Source organism: Apteryx mantelli, chromosome 2 (genome assembly GCF_036417845.1).
Source record: "Apteryx mantelli isolate bAptMan1 chromosome 2, bAptMan1.hap1, whole genome shotgun sequence".
NCBI lineage: Eukaryota > Metazoa > Chordata > Aves > Apterygiformes > Apterygidae > Apteryx > Apteryx mantelli.
The window spans coordinates 93,881,165-93,905,301 of NC_089979.1; the positions used below are offsets into that span (position 1 = coordinate 93,881,165).

At 40.9% G+C, this 24,137-nt stretch overlaps 1 protein-coding gene across 2 annotated transcripts in view; it reads left to right on the plus strand.

Moving 5' to 3' along the window:
- The first annotated feature begins 4,748 nt into the window (after window positions 1-4,748).
- The window catches only part of GLIPR2 (GLI pathogenesis related 2), a 35,190-nt gene continuing 15,801 nt past the window's right edge, over window positions 4,749-24,137 (plus strand). For both annotated transcript variants that reach the window (XM_067291081.1, XM_067291082.1), the window contains exons 1-3: window positions 4,749-4,875; window positions 17,704-17,812; window positions 21,621-21,724. In XM_067291081.1, coding sequence (XP_067147182.1) covers window positions 4,863-4,875; window positions 17,704-17,812; window positions 21,621-21,724 — 226 coding nt within the window. In that variant the 5' untranslated portion in view covers window positions 4,749-4,862. The remainder of the gene's footprint in view (window positions 4,876-17,703; window positions 17,813-21,620; window positions 21,725-24,137) is intronic.

Below are 24,137 nucleotides of genomic sequence, written 5' to 3' on the forward strand. Positions count from 1 at the left end.
CCATGGAGGGGCAGTTAAATACAGAACCTTTGAAAAGAAGCCTGGGGAAGAGCACAGCAGTGGTGTTGCTGAGTTTGGCCTCCTGTCCTCAAAGGTAGGCCAGGGCAATGCAGCAGCTGCAGACCCTGTGCTACATCCCAAAGGCTGCACGCTGGCATGCTGCCGCCACCACCCCGGCTGCATGACTTGCTCTCCCACTTGAAGCTTGAGGAGCTTCTCAGAGTTTTCCACAGAGGGCTGTGAACAGATCCAAGGAAAAGTAGAAACAGGGCGAGCGTATGCGATACTTTCGGGTAACACTCCCCCAGGCTCCAGCTATTTTCAGCTCTATGATTCCTGTGTGTTTAGTAATTTTCAGTGGATTTCTCATCCATGATTTTTGTTATTCTCTGGAGTCCATGTAAATTTTTGGCACCCATAGTGGAACTCCTTTGCCAAAGCCCCTCCTCCAGTGCACCCGCAGTCGTTGGTTTGTTTTGAACCTGGTTCCCACAAGCTTCATGTAATATCCTCTCACTCTTGTGTTAGAGGACACAATCAACATCAGTTCCTGTCTTTGTTCATCATTTTGTAGATGTCTGTAATTTCTCTTTCTGTGACCTGTTCCCTTGACTGAAGAGGCCCAGTTTGATCGTTTGGGTTATGAAGCTATTTCATATCCTAAATCATCCTTGTTGCCTTTCTCTGAACCTTTTCCACTTCTGTTATATCCTTTTTGAGATCAGGAAACCAGAACTGTCCATGTAATTCAATGTGCAAGCAAACTGGGGGTTTATACAGTCCCACAATAACATTCTTTGCTTTGTTCTTCATTTCTTCTCTAGTTAATCCTGATATTGAATGTGCTTTTTTCACTGCTACTGAAAATTTAAACTAATGTTTTCATCAATATGATGACCTATCATAATCGTGTGATCTCATTCATGAGTAACTGCTCAAATTCACTTTCTGACCCATAAAGTGGTTCAAACACAAGGATATTTTAATGTAATGGCCAAATATACAGATGTTAAGCCAGTGCCTCCAGCTAGCAGAGTGATATTTTGCTAAAACAAAGCGTACTGCATATGTGAATCTGATATGAAAAGTAGCAAGTTGCAGAGCTACACAAAAGAAGGAAAATCTGCGAATGCTGTGGAATGAGTGGCCTGCCTGTGAGTGCTGAATGTGCATTTGTTATTGCTCCATTTATATATGGATAACACTTGGAGTCCCATTTGAGGCCAGCAGCTGGCCTAGTCATCTGACTCCTATGTATATTTGTAGCTCACCTGGGGTATCATTAGAGTTTTCCTATCACAACCACAAAGCAGTGGGCCTAGAGAAATCCTGTTCAGTTTTTATAGCAGACAAAACCATACATGGCAGGGTGGTGGAAGCTACTGGAGGAATATATGAGGCTGTCAGCATGTGTGTATGGACACTATGCCTGGTGAGACAGTAAGCAGTAGGACAATCCCAGCTGGGCCTGGGCATTCACACTGCCAGGAGTAATGCCCTGGACTTGCTGGGTACACATGTCCGGAGGTAGTCCATGGGGCACCACAGAAGTGCCTGTGGCTCCCCGGTACTGATCACAACAAGGAAGCAGGTAGCACAGGGCAGGTTGAGGGACTCCTTAAACTGACTGTGAAGAAAAAACATTGTTGAGAAGGGATGCAGGAATGTACCAGGGGAGATAGGAAAGGAAAGTAGGGGAAGGATGTGGGTTTATATATGGTGGCACCAGAGGAGGTTATGAGACTGTAAACATTAGGTTCAGTTACATCAAGGTAAAGAGAAGGGGTTGATGTGGATGGGTAAAATGGGTTTGCTTTGCTACGAAAAATGGGAAGGTAGGGTTGGAGGGGGTATCTGTTTTCTAATCTGAATGCCGCATATTCAGTTTGATACCAAAATTTTAGCCACAGATTTTCAAGATACAGATGAAATACCTCTACTTCAGATGAATTATTGCTAACTCTCTGACTGTTATAATTCAAGCACTTCCTTTCAAACTTCATTTTTTCTCCTTATGGGCTTTATAACCTATTTCCAGAAAGAATATTTATCATGCTTGTCTTCAGCAGTTATGAGTGTTACTTTTTCTAGCCAGCTTTTTTTTGTTTTCCTTCTAGCAAAAAGATTAAACTATTAAAAAAGTAGTCAATCCACATTGTACCTTTTTTGTATCTTTTTCAGAAATGTTTAGTAGATATTGCTATAGGAGGCAGAATGCTGAACAAGAAGGACTCAGATCTGATTCTGTCAGGTTATTTCTGTTTCCGTAAGATAGTTTCCAGTGCCCACTACTGGATAATACCAATTTCATCCTAGTATTTTCTTTGTATAAAGGAATCATGGAATAATTAAACAAGCATGCATTTGGAGCTGCTCTAATATATCATCAAGCAAATGGAAAATCCTTTCTTCTTCCACTCAGGTTTCAGTCTGTTAGATACTACCTAAAACTGGTGAAAGGGAATTAATGATTTATAATGTCCAAGTTTCCCTGGCTGTGGCTTTTATTTAATCAGATTCACTACTTTCAAAGAGATGACTTTGTTCTTAACTATTAGTGTGCATACTTCCTCCAAATTGCTATCTGACTAGATCAGCAATATTTTCTAGTCTGGAAATTTCAGTGGCTAATGTTAAAATACTAAAAAAAAACCCAGCTCTCCCCTTACTCTTTTTTTTTTTGCATCCAGACTTACATTGCTTTCCGCACTCTGATAAGTCATTGCATTTACATTACACTGATACTTTCCACATTTAATGTCTGAGCAGTAATTTTGATTTCCTTGTTTTCCAATCAGCAAAAGTGCCAGTTCTTTCCTGTAAGTTATACTGGATTTGGCAGTTTGGAGAAACCCTCTTTTCCAAGTTGTAGTTGTACATTGTTTTCTTATGGAGGTGGCTCTAGTTGGTCACTTTGGAAGATCTTTATGCTGCTGTCTTAATAACAGTACAGGTCATGAGTGGATATTGCATTAGAATGCAGTCAAATATTAGAAAGATATATAAACAGTATAAAATGTAACATTCAACTTTGAGGATATAAAATTTCAAGTACCAGAGACTCCTAACTATGCAAACTTGAATTCTATACTATTTGTCAAGGCTGCAGGGTGGCACAGCATATTCCTGAGTGTTGTTGGACCTTCCAGGGATGGTACAACCCAGTATTTCAGGATTAACAGAGCATTTTTAGAGGCTAGGGTTCATAGACTGGCATGTGGTTTGTTCACTCCCACAATCACATAAAACAGCTGCTTACCCCCTCTATAAGGGGCTCCAATAGTACCACTTCCAGCTCTCCATCCCACTGCTCAACCAGCAGCTGCCGCTTTCATGGCAGACAGGGTGGGCAGAGATTTCACTTTTTACCTGCTCTGAACTTTTCATCCTGTTCTGTTGCCTGGGTTACTACCAGCTAAGAGAAGTGTCAAGCTATTTTGAAAATGAATTTGAGCTTATACCCGTGGTTTCCCCTCCAGGTGGTGATCAGTTACCTACACACCTCTTCTGAGTAACCAGATCAGGTGTTAGATAATGACATGCACTCTGCCTGGGTTTCAGCATTGCCAGCAAAGTAGTTGCAGGAACAATCTGTTGGCAAAGGGATGCTGTCTTCCCCACCTGCTGCTGCTATTTGTTAAAAAAAATAATAATTATCTTTTATTCCTGAGTTTTCATTTCGCTTTTCATCATGGAACTCAGCCTCTAGAGGTAAAAAATGGGTAATTAAAGGTTGCCTTCCCCATCACTTGTTCCCTGCTTTGGTATGCAGCCTTCTGCATGGAACAGCCAGCAGCTGCCTGGATTGCAAATGCCTCATGGTGAGTTAACTGAGGAGGGAGCTTCAATTCCTAAGCCCCTTCCATGGATAAAGTGGTGCACATGCATGAGTATAGGCAAAGTAGCGGCTGAGCCAGCTGACTTGGTACAAAACCAAGTAGCACCTGGAATTTTTGAAAGGTATTTAAAAAAAAAAAAGGGAAATATTAACCTTGGATGATTTTTTGTGATGATGATGGAAAAGAAGGAAGTAGGAGGCAAATACGTGAGTTATTATTTGGAGAAATGCAGCCCTTCTGAGGCTAAAAAAAGTCAAGGCATCGTGTTCATACCCATTAGCTGAGTATGAGTAGCTTAATATTTGTCGGTTCAGTCTGAGGTATTAAATATGATGTGAACCCAGCAGTGGCAAAGCCTACAGTGTGTTTGCACAGATAGAATAAGGCATGCATAAGTCAAACTTTTCTTACAGAAATAAACCATCAACGCAGTTTCTGTCTAACCTGAAGAATCTTATACTGCATTCCCGTGCATTCTATTAATATGTTCTACAGATTTTATTTTACCAAAATGATTTTTAGGGAGGCATAAAATGTAGTTACACTTTAAACTATCTTATCACTTGCCTGTTTTACCTTTGTATACAATAACTCAGAAAAACTTTAAAAAGTATTTAAGTATATTAATTAGCCTTGTGGGTTGTGCCTGCTGTAGCAGCATAATTATTTATCAACAGGAATTTTTTTCGCAGCATACTCTATCAGAAAATATTCACGATTACTAAACTATATTGGTATGTGAAACCATATGGTGTTTTTGAGCTGCTTGGTTACTGTGGAGGATAAATAGCTCCTGACCCCAAACAGGATCTTTTCAAGAAAAAAAGTGTCCCTATTCCTTATAAGGCATGGGCAGGCTTGCTCTACTAGTGAAAAGGGGCGTTTACAATTTCGTTCTGTTGAGCTCGGTACAGCGGTAGTGGCAGAAGACTGAAGTTGCACTGAAATTACAGCAGCTCATCCCCAGCACTCATCAGAGAAAGTCAAGACAGGAGGCATCAGGTGACAATCAAAAACTTGATCATGGGAAAATCAGGTGAGCAAGTACTTTGGTGCAGTTGGCTGTATGTTCTTACAATGCCATTACCTGGTTTTGTGCTCCAAAAGCATTACTAAAACGTTACTGGCTTTGCTCAGAGAAAGCTGCTTTCATTTGTGCATGGTATAACCTGGGAGGAGCTTTCTTTATGACACAGTGTAATGCGATTGTTAGATTAAAAAAGCAAAACAAAACAAAAAACAAAAACAGAAAAAACCCAAACCTGCACAATGTAGAAGAAAAGCAGCTGTATTTTATATATGGTTTACATTTTGTAACTGATAAAAGCTTTGCTTTGCTGTATGAAGTAACTGTACAGCATTCAGAGAGAGAAAAATTATAAGCACTGCAGCTTTAAAACCATGTTATCACTATCTGTCTGGCAAAACTTACCTACATTGTAGATGGCAAGAAAATGCTTCTTGGAAGCATAGAGATTAGCATTTTTATTGCCTTTCTTTTTGGAAGAACTTAGACTTAACGTCTGGTTACAGTTTAACTGAGTACAGTCTTTAACTTTGCTGAGTTCATGGGTTTCTCCAGAGCTGTGAGGGTTATTGTAAGGGCGGTGGATCACAGCCTAGCTCATTCCTCAGCTGTCACTCTGTCACTCTTTGTCCTTGTACCGAGGTCTGACATGCTTCAAGTGTGATAAATGGAGGAAAACTCCTCTAAAGTCACTTAGAAGTCAGAGGCCTGAAGAAGGGAGCTCGTGCCCTCTGGCCCTGTTCATCTCGGCCCTGTTAGAGTCACAACCCATTTCTGAGCCTGATGGGGTCTGGATGAGATTCTTGACTGTCAGACAAAAGCAGGGTTGCAGTTTGAAAGTCTGTGCTCATCTACTGCAGCTGTGGTGCAACTAGACAGCTGCTTTTTGTTCTTGTGGTTGGGACATTGTTTCCACAGCAAATCAGAGCCTGCTGGCATAATGTATCTGTCCTGTACATAAGCAGTATGTACAGGACATGTTCAGTAGAATCTAGTACTTGTTTCTGCTTAAAAAATGCAGATCTCTTCCAGTGAAACTTGAGGAAAATCTTTATTAGGGTAACTCCTTAACGGGCCTCAGATTGGGCGTGGGGTTTTTTTTGTTTGTTTGTTTTCCTTTTTTATAAAGGTCAGCATCCTAAACGGGTTCTGAGCCTTTCTGAAAATGTCATTATTAAAGGGCTTGCTCTTACTAAAGCTTCTGCTGGAGCAGTATGTAACACTAGTATGACACCCAAACTGGGCTAAGCACCATATAGCTGCTACTGTGTGTTTTTGTCCCTCTGCCCTGGAAGCCGCAGATGTTTTCAAATGGATTAGGCTTCAGTACATAACCTTACAGTTACTTAAATAGCTGTAGTCACTCAAAAGTGTCAAGTTCAATATTTCCTTTCTGATAGCATAAAAAGTACAAGTATCAGATAAGTCTAGCAGCTGTATGTTGCATTAGCAGAGTTAATTGGACGAAAGCAGTGGAAAGGTTTTATTGTGCCCCTCCCAATTCCAAACTGAATAAAATCTCCTCTTGTATTGGTGTATGTGCAGTCTCAGTTTGCAAATTTCTCATACAGTCATAAGGCACTGACTGCTTCACTAAACTGTTATATTCCCTCCCCCCCATTCATTACTGAACATCAGCTGTGTGTTCCAAAATTAAAAGTAACAACACTAGAAATCCCTTTTGCCAGGGCTTGGGTATTTTTTGCTTATCTGAGTTGCTATACAAATAGAGCTTGAGATTTAAGTGCATGTTAAAATTTTTTTTGTTGCATGTGTCGTGCTTTTCAAATCAATAGTAAACTGGGTACAGGTGACTGGCTCTCACCATTATGTGCTGGTTGAGATTTTTGGGGGTGAATCATAAAACTGAAATCCTGTCTTGACAATTGTTTTTTTGACTAAATTCCATCTGCCATTTCCATTGCATTGAAGCCTTTAAATTATTCTCCTAGGTCATTCAGTGTTGTTTGCTTTCAAAGTGGCTGCTCTCACCCATTCAATGAGCACGGCTTCCTTTGTGTATTGGGTAAAATTGCTCATGTTTCTGCTACAGTACTCTAAAGACACAAAACAGGCACGGGAGGATTTCTCTATGCCAGGCTGTAGGGAAATGTAGCAATCTGGGACCTGTCTGACATCTCAGTGACCTTCAAACAGAGAACTCGCCCTCTCCTTCTCTCTGGGATCAGAAAAAAGGTAGATTACTTGAAGGTGTGAATTTAAGGGCTCTCTAATTCACCTAAACTAGGGCCCACCCTCTCTTTTAAAATAAATGTCCTCAGAAAAGTTTCTTTAACTTTGTATCTTCAGTCAATCTGTCTTGACGTATAAGTATCCCCAGACAAACAAATCAGTTGTTTTAAATCTCAGGGGCCTTTAAATGCATTTGAATAAAAGCTCCCTAATAATATGTTGTTATTAGATGTTGGATTATATTTGAAGCAATATTCTTTGTGACTGTTAGAGCTAGAGACTCAGCATTGGTTTTGCTTCATTTAATAAAATTGAATGTTTGAAGAACTGGATGAGCAGCTGGCACAAGCTCCCCACCCCACAGATCCCAAACTGAAGGAGCCATTAAGTGTTTTCTGACAGTAAATGAGCTGCTGGTGAGCTGGCAGCGCGGTGTTGCCTGGTCACCAGGACGGGCACTGTGGCAGGGCCCCGGCTCCCCAATAGCTGTGCGCGGCCCTGGAGGCCCTGCTGCGCAGAGCTGCCCCAGCACTGAGGGGACAGCCATAAGGCCAGCTCTTAACGATGTGCCAGGCAGCAGCGGGTGGCCGTCTCTGCTCCTGTGCTCCAGCGGAGGGCTAGGATTGCGGCTCTGCCGGGGCAGCCTCCTTGGAGGCTGGGAAGGTGGCAGAAAAAGGCTGCAGAAAGTCTCATTTCCTTCCGCTTCTCCCCCAGCTCTGCATGCTGGGGGAAGGGACCTTTCCCTCTCTACAAACCAAGCAGAGGCGATGGCAAGGGAGTCGCTCTGTGACTTCTGATTAGTGGTATGCTAGATACATATGCTAACTAGATATACATGCTATAGAGTATGGTAGAGCACGCTATCACAGAAAGGCGAGAAAGGGCTCAGTAAATATTGGGTATCTTCTTTGTGTTTGGTTTTCTTTTTTTTGCTGTCTGTGTGTGTGGGACTCTGGAGAAATAGCTGGGAGTTACCCTTTATATTGCCAGTTGAGTCAATACAAAAATAAATAAGGGCCAAAAAAAGGCTTTTATGAAAAAGAAGAGACAGGAGCCAAACTCAGTGTAGTTTTCCTTGTTTTTTACTGTGCTTTAGAAGAATGTGCTGGTTTTTAAAGATCCATCTTGGAGCATAGTAAAAAGGACTGGAGTGTTTTCTGCATTGAACTCCATCTTCTGCAGTTGCAAAATGAGAACTTGTGCTATTGAATCTCTCTATGAGGCAGCTGCAGCAGTTCTTAACAAAAGTACAAATTTACCAGTGACAAGATCTGTTCATTTTTCTGAAAATATGTTACGCTCCAGCTGCCAATGCACTTTGTGTTGGCTGTTTTTACCGGGCCTGCAGGGAGAGAGGAAATGAGTAACTAGTAGCAACAAAACATTAATCTGTGGTAACATTAGGGCATTTGCAGAAATTATCATTAATGCCACTTACTGCCTGTGTCTTTTTACAGCAAAACTGAATTGGAGGTGTAGTATGAAAAGTGACTTTCAAAAATCAACCTAATCAATTCATTTAAAAAACCCCCACACTTTTCCAGTTCTTGTGTGTAGAAGTTGCTAAATATGTGGTTCAAGATTATAAATACAGAAGATCTGCCAAGAGGACATCAGAGTTTGGCAAGCAATATTCTGGGCCTAATTTTTACTTGTCTGCTATATAATCACAGGTTGGGCAAGGGAGAGGAGGGGAATGCAGACAAGGGCCTGTTGCACATCCTTTGCAGTAGTGGTGACTCCCTGGTAGTGTTAGACTAATAGTATTAACTCCTAATGCTCAAGGCTGATAAACCAAACATCATGGGGCTCACAAAAACTAAGACCGAATGTAATAGTCTACAGTTCCCAAGATAGCTCTCCCTTCTGAATCCTCCAAGAAATCTTTTAAAAAAAATTCTAATTAAACATGAAAAACTTTTATTACAGAAATTCAGTGAAAACATTCAGCCCAGGGCCTTAGCTTTCTCTCAGTACAGCTGGTAGTTTCTGTCTTGTTTGGATTTGAATTTACTGTAATTGTTGCTCTGCGTACAGGAAAAAAAAACTATGGGAAAGTGAGTTTCTTAGTTGTAAGTGCTGCGTTGTTTGTTGCATGTCTCCACAGACCAGAAGGACATTTCAGATAGTTGTTTTGGTAAAGGCCACTCTGTTCTGCAAAAGATTAGCTGGAGCATATCTACATTATGTTTTTACAGGCAGATGTAAGCAAGTTCTGCCCAGTCTTCGAAGGTCTGAACAGGAACTATATCTGAATTGGGCTGTGTGGCCCTGCTGAAGAGGATGAGGTAAGGCCAAGTATGTGGCTAATAATTCTGGTTCAGACTTGGCTCTTGTCCAAGTATGTATGAGCCTTTAAGAGACTGTAGAAATATCCTGGGTGTTTTGAAGGAAGACAGTATGAACCTATCCAAGGCTACCACAAATATTATTTAATGTTGACTGAACTGAAGTTAGCAGAGTGAATCTCAGCTTTGCATAGAAATCATGTGGGCTTTAAGTATAATTGCTACAGAGATGTATGCCCTTCCTTGGCTGATGTATTATGGAATGGTAAGGTAACTGTGTCCTTCTGAAGCCTTGCCATGCCATTATTGTAGTGGCAGGGTTTGGAAGCCAGCTTCTGATTTAGATTGTGAGGGCTGTCTCTGCATATGTTTCCACATCACTAAGCTGAAATGGGTTGTGTCTGTTGGTGGAGTCTCTATACCCTATCATAAGTACAAATACAGGGATAGAAGTACATATGGTAGTAGTACTCAGAAGTACTTCTTTTCCTTGAGAAAACTCTCATGATAATTTGTGATAGGTGGATGTTAAATTATTGAATACGTGTTTAGTTTATATCCTATGTGCTTGTCACTTTAACTCTGTGGACCGTTGGCATGTATTGAATGCTTAATAAATGATCCACAACAAGTGATTTGGGGAGCACTGTTACAAGGTGTTAATCTGGTTTTGAATTTTCCTTTAGGAAGACATATTATTAAAGCAGACCTCTTAGCTTCTTTAGTTCCACTGTGTGAGTCCTTGTGTCCATGAGGGTTATGTTTCCTGGAACAGCCCCCATGGCAGGCCATGGAAGAGCACGCCCCATCAAAGGATGGGAGTGTCCATGACATGATGCTGGAGTTGTGGCATTGGCTTTCTGGAGAGATGCAAAGGGCTCTCCTTTGAAATTGCGGTCCTGGATGTAGGCGTGCATATATATTCCTTGTATATACTGCAGTCTCTTTTCTCCTTGATTCCCAAGCACTGGGCCAGTGCATAAGCAATAGGAGCTGCAGAAACAACAAGAAATTTAAAAGATTTTGGGGGTATAGGTGGAGTCTTATCTTCCTTGGGGGGACTGTATGTCTATTTGATATTTTAAATAAAGAATTTTTTTTTTTTAAGCTCTTGGGTCATGAGAACTAAGTTTTAGTTTGAGCAGGGGGGAGGGAATGAAATGGTGTAGTTGAGAGCAAGTGTGAGTAACCAAAGCTTCCTGTGACTCTCTGCCTGGTCTGGGCTACTGGACAGGTGAGTTTACGCACCTTTTATCAGTGATCAGAAGAGATGTGCACTGCAAAGGCTGTATTTCCATGCCTCAGGGAGGTGCATAAATAAGCATACTTTGAGCATGCCCCACTAGCTTGGATGCCCTTGGCACAAAAGCAAGGTGGGAGGGTATTGGAGCCAATTAAATTAAAGCTAGTTCAGGTTTGGCTACCCCTAGCAATAGTGGAACATAAATGGTAGAGGTAGAAGATGGCAGAGCATATCCCAGAAGTGCCAAGTTCTTCACTTTGCCAAGATTTGGGTTGGCACAAGTCAGCTACAGTGCTATGTAAAATAAAATTGGCACTGGGTACCAACAAGGTTGTCTCTGTTGCTGGCCTTAGAAAACACTGCGTTCGCATCTCTGAGAGCGCTAGAGTATGTATCATCCAAAATGTAAATAAGTCACCAGCAAAAATTGCTCAAGTTAGCACATCCAAATGTGTTTGATGTCTTACAAAGGGCTAGAGAGTTGCTCGTTGTGGAGGAGCATAGCATCATGCTTCAGACATGCCATTGCAGTAGTTAGAACGTTGTATGGTAGAATCACAACCTAATAGCTGAAGTGCAGATTTGGTAGTAGGGAGGTCTGGTTTTGGGTGTTACACATTTGTGAATACAATTGCAACTTATTTGTTTGTAAATTAGTGTAATTAGAAACTTTCCACAGACCTGACATTGGGAAGAGAGGAGGAGAAGAAAAGGAAAAGATTGCTTCGTGTTCTCCTCCTGCAGCGTGTGGTCAGTTCTGACGCATGCGTGTCATGTGGGGCTTCCTATTTGGAAGCATGTGCCCTAGGAATTGTATGCTGTGGTAGTTCAATTTAGGAGTCTGAGGTCTTATTAAAAAGGCTAAGGAGACCCTCTCATTAATAAGTCGGCTACTAACCCTTTTAACTGTCTACCAGGGTTTTCCAGTCGTTTCATTAGCTAAGGCATTCAGCGATGCGTCACAGCATTATTCCTTGAATGAGACTGTCCCTGCATGTGTGGCTTGATTATAATATTATTTGTCCTCTGTGGTAGAATAGCAGTAAAAATAATACTTTTTACCACCTCTCATGTGCAAAGCTGGCACTGGCTTTTCTAGGTATAAGGCTGTGACTGACTACTCACTGTGCATAATGACCACTCCATGAAAGAATACTTGTGGACAAGTTTGTTGATCTGATTGTTGATTGGAGAGGAGAGAAGCACAGGGCTTTTTTTTTTTTTTTCCCCCCTCCCCTTCCCAAGGAAAGTGAACCTGGTTTTGTCAGTGCTCAAGACTGTGCTAATTAGCCTTGTTTTTTTTCTACGCTTATATCACAAAAGGCTCCACTTCCTCTCAGAGCAGTGCAGTTTCCAGTTCACCAGGTGTTCCTTTTTAATCAGGGAGCCAATTGCCTACAGTCGATAAAAGGCCTTAAGTGAGGAAGTAATACACACTGTCTATTATAACAAGAATAGGATTTGCAATCAAATAGTGACGTGCCTAATGTCACTGAAATGTTATTACACCAGCAGTTTTGTATTCTTATAGAATATGCCTCAAATTGGGTATGAGGGAGAACTGTGTATTATGCCATGTGGCACAGATAATATGAAGTTATTAAGCTGCCAGTTTGGTGGAGGGGAAACCTTGACAATTGAATGAGTGGGGATTTTGTCCAAAAAGTTCAATTAACTCAAGCCTCTTACTTTTGCACTGAAGCTCATTCCAGTGATAAGCAAGTGTATAAGAGAAGGTATGACAAAAGTGAATGATCAAGGACATCAGAGAATCCTCTCTGTGCTCTTGAGCCGAAAGAAAAACTATACTGAGCAGCCTGATAAACACAAGAAAGTTCCAGGAAACTACTCCCATTCAAAGTTGTGTCTAATTATAGCCCCCAATTCCTTTCATGCCTTTAAGCAGTACTTTCTCTGCTGACTTGAAAAAGGATCATTGGATAATTCAGGCTGGAAGGGAGATGCTTTACCAACAACTATGATATCTCCCGTAAATGCCCATTGTATGGGATGCAGATGTTGCCTCTTCACTGAATTCTTGGATCAAAATTGTAAAAGATGACAAAGAAATCCCAACCAGGATATAACTTCTGAATATAGCATTATTTTCTCTTTTCTTTCCTCCAAGATGTAAATGTGTTTTTGTTTCTTCTGTATGCTTCCCAGAAATCAGCCAAGTTTTTTTTAAGAGTACAGTGGGGTTTAGAACTGAAGGAAGTCAGTTTTTGTAATTTTAAGTGATGAATGAATTGGACTGTCAAATCCATGCTCCCGAATGACATATTTAATAATAGCATTAAGGGCCAGTCTTTGAAGACATTACTATCTCAAATGGGGAGCAAGAAGGTGCAGTCAAATACATGGAGTAAGAAACATGGAATGCTCACTCCCTGTGGCATTCCAGAGGCCACCCAAATTAAGACCATCCCGGAGTGTTTGTGATTTTGAATCAAAATGCAAAGTCTAAAATGCAGTAGAGGCATAACTCATCATTTAACCTCTCTCTCAAATCAGTTAAGTGTCCATCACTTCTCCATTGAAGGAACATTATTCCCACCGAGTGAAAGATTCTGCTGTCCTAGTTTGCAAGGAATTATAGTTCAGATGAGGACAAAGATAATAAATAATTTTAGTAAATATTAATTAAAGTAAAAGAAAGTCTTTTAGAAGGACCTGGTATAGATGAGAATGTGGTCATTAGAAACTGAGATGACTTTTACTGAAGAATTTTGTTTGTTTCCAATCTGTTAATACACTTTGAGAAGTCTGTCAAAATAGAGGCATCCTCAGTTACCTGGGAGGTAATAGAGGACTTGTTGATATGATTATTTTGCAGTTTCCTAAACCCTTATTGAATTTTCTTACAGAGAAAATTCTGCTGGGGATATTAAAAATTGTATTTGCTGCAGTCTCCTTCCATGCTCCATTTCTGCTATCAGAGTAGGTAGAGCAATTCTGCACAGTCAAGTGAGACTGAAGGTATTTCAGTATTAGAGCTGTACTCTGTGTTTAAACAGTTACCTTTTCATGCGCTTTCTGTCCACTTTGCATTTGTGTCCACTCCATGTATTCTGACACTTGGGTTGTTCTGTTTGGATAAATAATGTTCTTCCCCGTGTTCAGGGCAGGAATGAGTGTGGAAATAACACGAGATGTTCTGTGTAAGATGAGTTGCATCACCAAAGTTGTTGGCATCAACTTTTTGCATTTACCTCTTTCCAAAATGGTGGGTCCTTTGAAATATGTGTTGAAGGTACTGCTTCAGAAATATGGCTCTAGTCATTATACAGGTACACTTCTAAGTATTTATTTTGGGGCATAATTGAAAGGCGGGATCATTATCTCCATTTTCCTGCACACATAGGATGAAAACTTGAGGTCTATGTCATGGTTCAAAAATGGATTGAGAGAGTCATCATGGGAAACTTCTGTGTAGGATTCTGCATAAGGTCCTTTTTTTTGACTGCATTATATGTTACTTATCTGTTGAAGACTAAACAGAAAAACTTAGTGTGTATGGAAAGTACAAAATTGCCTGTGAAGATTAATCCATAAGCCATAGGACAGAGACCACTGAGAAGACAATAATGATACTTCTAGAAATCGATACTGTGTTCCTTTCTGAATCATTGGAGTAGATGGTTAGCCACAAAAAAGTGTGATATTTTTGCTAGTCCAGAGTATGCCTGGCATAATTTTGTGGCTGCCAAGTGGTGAATTAAGGGCTACCTTCAGCATTTCTGCTGTGTAGGTCTTGAGTGGAGAGAGTTTTCTGTTTTTGTAAAATATTTTACTGTTACCCTTTCCCCATGTGCCATCTTGGAGCTCTACGAGACCAGTGTTGTAGGACCACCTGATGGCTGCAAAGGTGATGCAAAGCAGCTAGTGTTATGGAAGGCGTGTTCAGTTAATTCGCTTCAGTTCAGCCAAGTTGAGAGAAGAAAAGAGCAGGAGAAGATGGGACTCAGAGAAGAGGGAGTAGGGGCTTTTCACATGAAGAAGATTGAGTAGATTGGCACTGTTTAGTTTAGAGATAAGTAAAAGAATGGACGGAATAATAAATCTCATGGGGAAAGTCAGCCTAGACGCCCCTGCTCACTTTTTCATGGTCACCCAAAATTGGTCAACGGAACCAATGAAAGGCAGAAAACATAACTGCAGAGTGTGCTCTATACCACATCATAGCCCAGAAATTCATTGTCATGTGCTGTCCATCTTAGTCGACATTCCAGAAGAATGAAAACAGGTAAATGTGTGAATAATGAGAAACAAGCAACTGTATCTAATAGCTTAAAAAAAAAAAAAAAAAGCTGTGCAATGATTCATGATCTGAAACAGCTTCCTGGCATTAGGAAATATTTTTTTCTAGCAGTTTAAGCAGTCTATGTGAAGGAAAAAAAAAAATGCAGCTCCAAAGTTGTTTGGGAAGTTGTTCCCATCTGGGTGGGAGCCTGAAAACTCCCATTAACTCTCACTTTTAATATCTGGCTTCTCAGTATATGGAACATGGATAAAATGGAAAAACTTAACATGTCTTCCAAAACAAATCTGAAATACATCTGGCAGTTTGGAGTCCCTCCCCACACATCAGAATGCACAAGAGAACCAGCACATGAGAGAGAAGGTTAGCACATGAGCTTGAGTCATGGTAGATAAGTGTTTCTGTAGCAACCACCTTTGAGGGAAGGGAAGAGGAGGATGGAGGGTCTTAAGGCACAGCAAAGCTGTGTCTGCCATGGCTTGAAGAAACTGTCAGTTAGGTCCATGACTTTTTGGTCTTTGTAAGTCAAAATCTTAATGCAGAACTGGATTGTTCAGTATTTCCATTAATGGATGGACTGACAATTGACAAAATCTGCATTTGAGTAGATTTTAAGCTTTTTTTCTGGAGTTTGTTTTTTATTTTTGTAACTGGAAACAAATCATTTGGGGAAAAAAAACAACAAAAAAAACTTTCACCCTTGCAGGTCAGATTATTTATCCACTATTTAATGCTGAGTGGATGAGATATTAAGCCTAGGTGATGTCAGCCACAAGCTCTAAGGTGGTCTTGTGCAGAAAAATGCAGCTTGAAGCATGTGATGCAGTTTCTAATGTCTTATATTTCAACTTCTTTGATTTGCAGGCTGTCTTAAAATTTCCCTGCTATAGACATGAACCCCAGCACAATGAAGTTAAGCCACCTGGCTGTAGGCTTGCTTTTCTCAGTAACCTGTGATAAAAGCCTTGAAAGTAGGGAATGTTCCCCCATGATGCAGCAGATGAGAGGTTTAAGACTTCTGGCCTAACGGAATTTGAGGGCTAGGAGCAATCATAATAAGAATGATGGGACAGACCTGTTAGCAAAAGGGTGTATTGATTTTTAAGAACCAAAGTGGAGGTACCTATTCTATCTGATGATGTGCAATTTGTGTGCCCATTATGACTCATTAAAATTGAAGGGAAAGGTGGGATGTGGGAAGGAAAATGTAGGAAGAGAGAGGTGGTTGGCAGATCCCTTATCACTCAATGGAATTCCTGTTGCTTAATTCCTAGGCAACTTATGCCAACAATTTATACCAAAGAATCTAGCCCGAAAGCATGTTGATGGAGAATATGTTAGATCTATGTCTGCACTAACGCTTTCATCCGGAAAAGATCAACCCAACTTCAAACTACATCCAAAAGTTATAAAGCATTGAGTGAAACAATAAGGGCTTCTATGTGTGTTTGGATATTGAACTTACCCTAGGCCGCCATATTATCTGAAAGCTATTGGGAAACTAGAGAGAACTCTGAGAACAGCTTAAAGCATGACTGTGGTTTGGGTAATTACTTTTGGAAAAAGTTACAAGAACAGTATTTGCAAATTGGGGGAAAACACATCATTAAAAACAACAGAATAGCATACACCCTGTAAATATTGATTCTAGTTGTTAGAATCAAGAGTATTGAAAAGAACTTGGGAAAAGTAAGGTTAATAACAGGAAAAACTGTCTAGACATGGGGTCTATCAGGGCTGTGAAAGTATTTTGCAAGCAAAGTGATGGGAATCCTGCTATTTAGGATATTCAGAAATAGAGCTGGTAAATCATAATTAAATGTAGAAATCTGTCCACTGTAAATGCAGAGTTGATATTTGAATATATCTTGGCCTGTTCAGAAGCTTCAGCAGTACAGAGAAAGTGAAATCTATTTTTCTGTTTTAAAGACATACCCATACCTCTCTCTCTGTCCCAACGCCCTGCTTCAGATTACAAATTTCTCTTAAAGCAGAAAACTCCACAGGGCACCTTCAGGGATGATTTTTTCTGTGAAGTCTGGGAAAGTTCTGCAAAGGTGTGAAGGGAGGTAACATGAAATTGCTGTCAAAATGAATTACTTCTGGTTTGCCACTGTGACTTGTCACTTTTCCTCTGCCTTGGGCTGCTGAAATTCCCAGGTTCGTCAAGGTACAAACATGAGCCCTTTAAAACTTTTGCAATAAATTCAGAGTTCATATATTTACCAAATACACTCTAGCACAGAAAAAAATCCTCCCCAGCAATTATTTCCTTTGTTTCCATTGTGTCCTGGCCACTTGCCGCTTGTGACAGTTATTTATAATAAGAATGGTGCAGGTTTCAAAGTATTTGCATACCTCTACACGTTTTAATATCTCTATTTTCTTTAGATGGTGTTTTGATGAATACAGAAAATTCTTGTATAAAATGAAAATAACTTGCCTTTCTAGTGCATCTTCTCAAAGAACCTAAGTCTAATTTATTCTGAGACTTCTTTGCAATGGTCATGCAGTGCAAAGAAATCTTAAAATGAAAATCAGTCATACTAACCTTAAAGTCCCTTGCTGTTGAGGAAGGGAATAAGGTTTACATTTTTCTTCAACCTTTAATGGATTTATAGTATACCATTTGAAGTGTCTCTTAGAGTCCTTGGATGGAAGGCATTTAATGGTTCATTTCATTCTACTCATGAAGGTAATGAAGGTGGTATGCTGTTCTTCCACTAAACAGTCCAGCCTGCACCAGCTTCACAGTCTACAAGGTATGCTTTTTCTGTTTTCACTGATGTCTTTATTTGATAGACTTTTTTTTTTTTTTTTCTTTTTTTTTTTTCTTTTTAATGTGATTTCAGCTTCCAAACAATTTGCTGAAGAGGTCTTGAAAGCACACAATGGCTACCGGAAGAAACATGGAGTCCCCCCATTAAAACTCTGCAAGAAGTTAAACAGAGGAGCGCAACAGTGAGTTCAGTCCTTTCTTTTCTCTAATGAGATTTCTATCACTTTTATGGTCTGACTGTACATACTGCAGAAATACTTGTCTTTTGACACGCTGATATTCAATGAAACATTACTGGGTGGAAAGTGAGAGACTTTACTCTCTCTCCTTCCTCACCCAACCCTTCTCTTCTATCATATAACACCAGTTGTTCACATGTAAACTTCTGTGATCACAACTGTGTAGATCTTCTTGCACCCTCTTCCAGATGTGGGCTGCACCTGTCTACACTGATGTGCTTCCTCCTTTGCAGAGGGCAGTTTCATAAAATATGCTTCACCACTACCTGTATCAGGTGGTGTATTGTCACCTGCAAGAGAACATCTTCTGCAGCTGAAATAGTGGAGAAAGAAGCTTTTTCTTGGTGTAGGAAGTGATGGCTGGTGTAAGATCAGTAGAAGCAGGGGGAAGTAACTTCAGGAAATCAAATTGTCTATCTCCCTGCCCCAAATGGAAAATCAGTATACTTCTGTCCCTCCTGACAGACTAGAGAACAGTCTTGCTTCTTTTCCAGTGCTGAAGACTCCACAACTTCCTATCAGTTTAATGTATTGTAGAACTATCCTTTGTTGGTTCTTATTACTGTCTGATTTAAGTTCTCCTTACTGAAATTTGAGCCCATTACTGCTTGCCCTCTTTGCTGTGGCCAACAAAGAGGTTAATTCCTTTCCCTTTACAGCAATGTTTTCAAAGGCAGATTTGAAAATCTGTCATGATCCTCCATTGTTCAGGCTGAGGAAGAGATCCTTAAAATACAAAGGAAATGTGATGGAGAAAATGTTCTTTAAACTATTTAGAAATCAAATGTCTTCCCACCTCATTATAGCTAAATAGTGGCCAGTCTGATCCCTGCAGACACAATAACTTATTTCCTATTAGGCTTTCTACCGTAACCATGCAGAGCTCTCTGAGCCAGCGAGGCTACGCCTATTCCAGAACTTGATTTACTGTCTTAGCATGGTGCTGCTCTCTGCTACGTGGATGCATCTGCTCCCTCACTCCTAGAACAGAAATCTCTACCAAGTATTGTGCTGCACAACACACTGTGTACATGGCATGTAGACTTGCCCTCTGGTAGCAAGCAGACTCTTATTCTGTCTTTCCCCCCACACACACACATTCTTTTGAGACACCATGATAACTGGATACAGTATTCTGAGAGATGGAATGCCAGTGACTCATCTGCATGCCTTTGTAATCTTCTGGGTTTTTCTTTCCTATTCTTCAAGGGTTTCTTTTATTTCTATTTTTCTTTTACTTACTGCCTCACAATGAGGAAGAGATTTCATTGACTTGTCAATCGCACTTGTTGCATCTTCAAAGCATTTACAGTTGGTTTAAACAAAACATTTTATATGAATAGTTCAGATTATCCTGTCAAATGTGCATTGCTCCATGTTTATCTCTAAATATGCTATTGCCCTTGCTGGGTATTTTTAGGTCATTCTGGAATTCCTTACAGTCTTTTCCGGTCTCAGCTGAGTCTCACCACTGTGAGGCATAACAGTGGGAAACCTGTATTTAGTTGCTGTCAGTAATTTAACTGCTAAGACACTTGTTCAGAGACTGGTGCAACTGGCTGATAGCAAGAACCAAAAATGGTTTGATCTGAAGAGAAGACATCAAATATAAGAAATCACATCTTTCAAGACAGATTTTTTCATAATCTAAATTCAAGAAAGAGCTTCACCTTTTATTTAGGTATATCTGGTATATTTAATGCAAATGTTCTTCTCTGCCCTGTCACCTAACAGGCAGGGTAGCAGTCGTTGTCTGTAACCTCTGGTACTTTGCTGTGCTTCTCTATCCATGTTGAAAATGGTCTGTTTCCTACTGTTTTCAGTCTCAAGAATTGAAACAGGTTAGATGAACTGACTATTGGATCCCCGCTTTAGGATGAGGTGAGTCACCTTCCATAGATACCTGTTTATCTCCATTAACTGTAAAGGTGACAATCTCGGATTCAGATGTCAAACTTTCAGATGCCTGAGCTAGAGCAAATTAATCACATCCTTCATCTCAAATCCTTGGCAACATTGTCCACATGCTGTGTTTACTTTGTTCCAGTCTTGCCTCTTGCTTGGAATGCGTGAATCTCTGAAGAGAAACATTACAGAATTGCAGTGATATAGGGCATGAAGGAACATCAGGAGATCATCTAGTTCAGGATCTAGCAAACTAGCAACTGACAGGCTTTCATTAGTTCTAAATGAAAAAATTTTGCTGCAGGGTCAGCCAAATGCTCCCGCTTTTTTTAGGGGAGAGGAACAGGACAAAAGGAACTCAGAACCTAATAACTAAAGTACTGACTCAGGCCAAAATGTCCAGCTAGACCAATATCCTGTCTCTGGCAGATGCCAGGAGGGAAGGGAAGAAGTAATGTTTCATTACTTCAGTATTTTCATGTTTAGGGAAGAAGTAGTAGGACAGACCAAAAGTACTGGTCCTTCCCCCATTATCTCCTCCTGGAAATTGCAGCTTATGGATTTCCTAAGCATCAGGTTACATCTTCTTCATTTGTGTTTAATAACCCTGTATGACTCTTTTCCCCCATAAATTTGTCCAGTTGGTTTTTTTTTTTTTCAAACCCATATGTGCTTTGGTCTCTGCATCATCCTGTGGCATTGAGTTCCGATAAGTGCTTACTCTGTGAGGAAAAATGCAGTGTCTTATTTGATTTTAAATCTACTATGTGATGATTTTGTGTGTTGCCTCCTATTTCTTGTGCTGTGATAAACAGCAAATGGTCATTCCACTTTCACCGTCTCTGAGCTGAAGCCTTTCCAATGTTGAATAAAGAGAATAATTACATTTTACACAGGACGTTCTTGTTAATCCTATTGTACAATGTATTTTTTTGTCTTACTACACGCTTGCACATGTTACCTTCTCTAAAAACAGTCCTTTTGTTAGTATACATAATTGTTACCTCAGATTTTCCAGGTGGTCCCCTTCTCTTCAGTACTGCTGCCTAGCACATTCTTCCTCTTTTCATATTTGAGGGTTTGGGTTTTTTTTCATTTCTAAATGTAAGCTTTTTTACACTTGCTTTGAGTGAATCCCCACTTCAGTCTGTTTATCAGGAACATTTAAGTTTATGCCTCACAGTGCTTGCAGCAAGTCTCTGCTTATCAGCCAGAACTGATTTAAGTGTACCTCTTATTCTGCTGGATATGTTGCTGAAGAGGTCCCAGGACAGACTACTGCAAATATATGCTGGAAATATCTGTCTGGTTTGACAGCGAATCATTGACCCAACCTGACTGGGAGGGCTTGGGTTCTGCTCTTCCCCCCCAGTTTATGAAGTCTTCATCTGTATTCTGATTTCTAAGCCACATTGTCTCTTGCGCAGGTGACTCCCATGCAGTGCCCTAGAAACATCAGGAAGCTGGCACTTGTAGCAATTCCTGCATGTGCTTCCATTTTCTTTACCTGCAGCAGTTGCAGCTAAGGATAGCCTGTGCGTTTCTCAAATGTGGACAGAAAATGGTGAAGGGACATCTGTGCCCATCGTTTCCTCCAGGCCCTTCTCAGCAGTGAGACAAGCTCTTATGCAGGACAGAGAAAATGACTGGACCTCTGGGCCTTCTCTTTTCCTGACTCCTAGATCTATGTAGACTCAAAGCATCCTTGGCCTCAGGGATTTGGAACTGAGTTACTTAGCTTAAATCCTCCTCTCAACATCATTCCTGGTTTGCATTCCTTCTTCTTCCTCCTCTCAGCCTGCCTCTGGCTGTGGTCGGTGACATAATGTGTGGATTCCTTTGCTAGGTATGCAGAAGAACTGGCTACCACGAGGGTCCTCAAACACAGCTCTGAGTCTGCTAATGGAAAATGTGGAGAAAACCTAGCATGGGCATCCTATGATCAACCAGGTAAACTTTATTCTTCTGCTGTCTCACAAACATTAGGTAAATGGTGTATTTTATGTACTTTGGACTCAGAGCATGAACACTGACTGGATGTCCTGGCTGGCTGCAAAAGTACCAGCATTTCCTCTGCTCTAAAAATCCAACCACCACAGCCCAGTCCAGGTTCATGGAATGGGATGGTGGTATACAGTCATCCATGTGCTCCGTATGTCCTGACTGCAGGGTTGTCTGGAGCGCTGGGGAAGCGTGCTACTTGTATGTCCAAGGGAGCAGAGAAGGAAGCCATCAGTGCCCTGTTCTTCACCTTTATCCTTAGTTTGTATGAGCCTAAGAGAGGGCAGACCACTGGCCTACTGTGGTGAGGAAGGTGGAAAAATGGCCATTGCTCACCAAACAGAAGTTCCTGTGTGTGGGGACAAAAAGGGGAAAAAAACAAACTGACACAGGCTAATGTGTAAGGAAGCTACACTTAATCTCTGCTGCTTTCCCTCAAGTACTAAAAAGGCTTTGAGCCCTGTCCTTGCCTTCATTTTCAAAGAAAAAAGTACTCCATATGCATTCTGATCATGAATGGAATATGTAATTGGCAGCCTTCAGTTTGGATGCCTGAGAAGCTTAATTTCAGTCACACTGACAGCCTATGATGAGCACTCAGTCAGAACTCTGTTCAACAGGGCTCTCCTTTCCTTCTTATTCCAGTGTGCAGGGTTAATGCTTTGCCTGCTCAGAGACCAGGTGGCATATATTAAAAGTGATCATTTGCTTTCTTTATTCTTGTTTTCCTCTGGAATTTTCAACACAGTCTAGGGGAGGTAGAAGCTCCTCTCTGTAGACTGTAAACCCTGTTTTAAGGACCTGGAAATTTAGTAACTGAATTTTAGACCCTGGTGTTATAGGTAAACGTGACAAATTGACAACCACTCGGGCCGGGTTGCATAAATTCCAATTTAATAGAATTGAGCAAGTCACAAGTAAGCAAAACAGCGCTGGGCGGCCGGGGAGTCTCCTGCTCCACCAACGGCGCGCGCGATCCCCCCCCCCCCCCCCCCCCCCCAGTCTCCTTATATGCGATTCCAGCCCCGGGTATACGTGGCACTTCCTGTAACTTCTGCGGTTGCGCCGGCTGTTGCTAGGGGGTCTTCTTTAGCTTTCTGGTGGTCGTGGGGATGAAGGCTGGAGTCTTCCTCTGCGTTGTGTGTGGTGACCCTCAGGTCATGCATATATTTTACAACTGTGTGACCTCGCCATTGCCATATTAGGCTATCTAAACTAACATCGCCGCCTCGCTGGCTCCACTCAATTATCTCAGGCGGGGTACATGCCCTCATTGCAGGATGTTGTGGTTTTAGCCCGTAATTAGCGCCTAGTTTCATCGTATAATCACTTCCCGAGTTGACGTAACAAATTAGCACCTATCACACTGGGATACTGCTAGGTTCCTTTGCTCTAGTCCCTAAAGGGTACCTGTTCATATTTTTTTAAAAAAAAAAAGGGGGGGGTCAAAAGTACTGCATCCTACTGTATTTTTTGGCATTTTGCCTTTTGCAAGAGTCTGAAGCAAGACTTGAGAGTGAAATGGGGGAACACAGACGTATGGCAAAGTTTGTGTAGTGCCTATGACTCACTAACTGAGCTTAATTCTTCCTTGTTAGTACTAATGGTTCATGTTTCCACCCCCAAAGCTAGAGTCACAGAGTTCTCATTTAGAAAACCAGGAACAAAATAAACAGATCCTTCCATAAACTATACAATGACTGTCCTCTTCTGGATCACATTTTTCTTCTACACACTGTTTCCATGCATAACTTGCCAGTTTCAAGCAGTTTTATTGCTATTTTATCTACAGGACTGAGTGTCTGGCTGAGAAATTTTAGCTACATCCTCCTCTGTTCTGTAAAATTCACACTTGTCTCCTTGACTGCTACATTTTCTATATAGCAGGATCATTCAAAGTACCAGAATGAGAAAACTACTTCTGCAAAGGAAGTTGCTCTGTCTGGGCTTAGTCTTTGCCTTTGTGTAGCTGGTTCGTTCTTCCTCTCTCTTCTTCATGTAGCTGGTTCCAGATAGTTAATTTGTACCATGCTCAGTGAGGCTGAAACTTGTATTAGGCATCTATTCAAGGGCTTAACAAAGGGAGCCAGTCTCTCCCAGTTTCCTTCCCCGATAAAGCAAAACTCAGTAAACCTCCAGCATACTACATGTTCTCTCTAAAAGGTGATGCTTGATGCTGTTGTTTGTTTTGACTCTTGCTGAGTTCTGTAAGAATGCCAACAGATGCATTCCTTGTTTCAGAAAAAATTTAAGCTTTAAACTAGAAGAGCCTTCTAGTGTGACCCTTCTGCAGGCCCAAGAATCCCTTTAAATTGTATTCAGGTTTTTGGAGTTACACAGCCTAAAGCTGTGGCTGGAAATG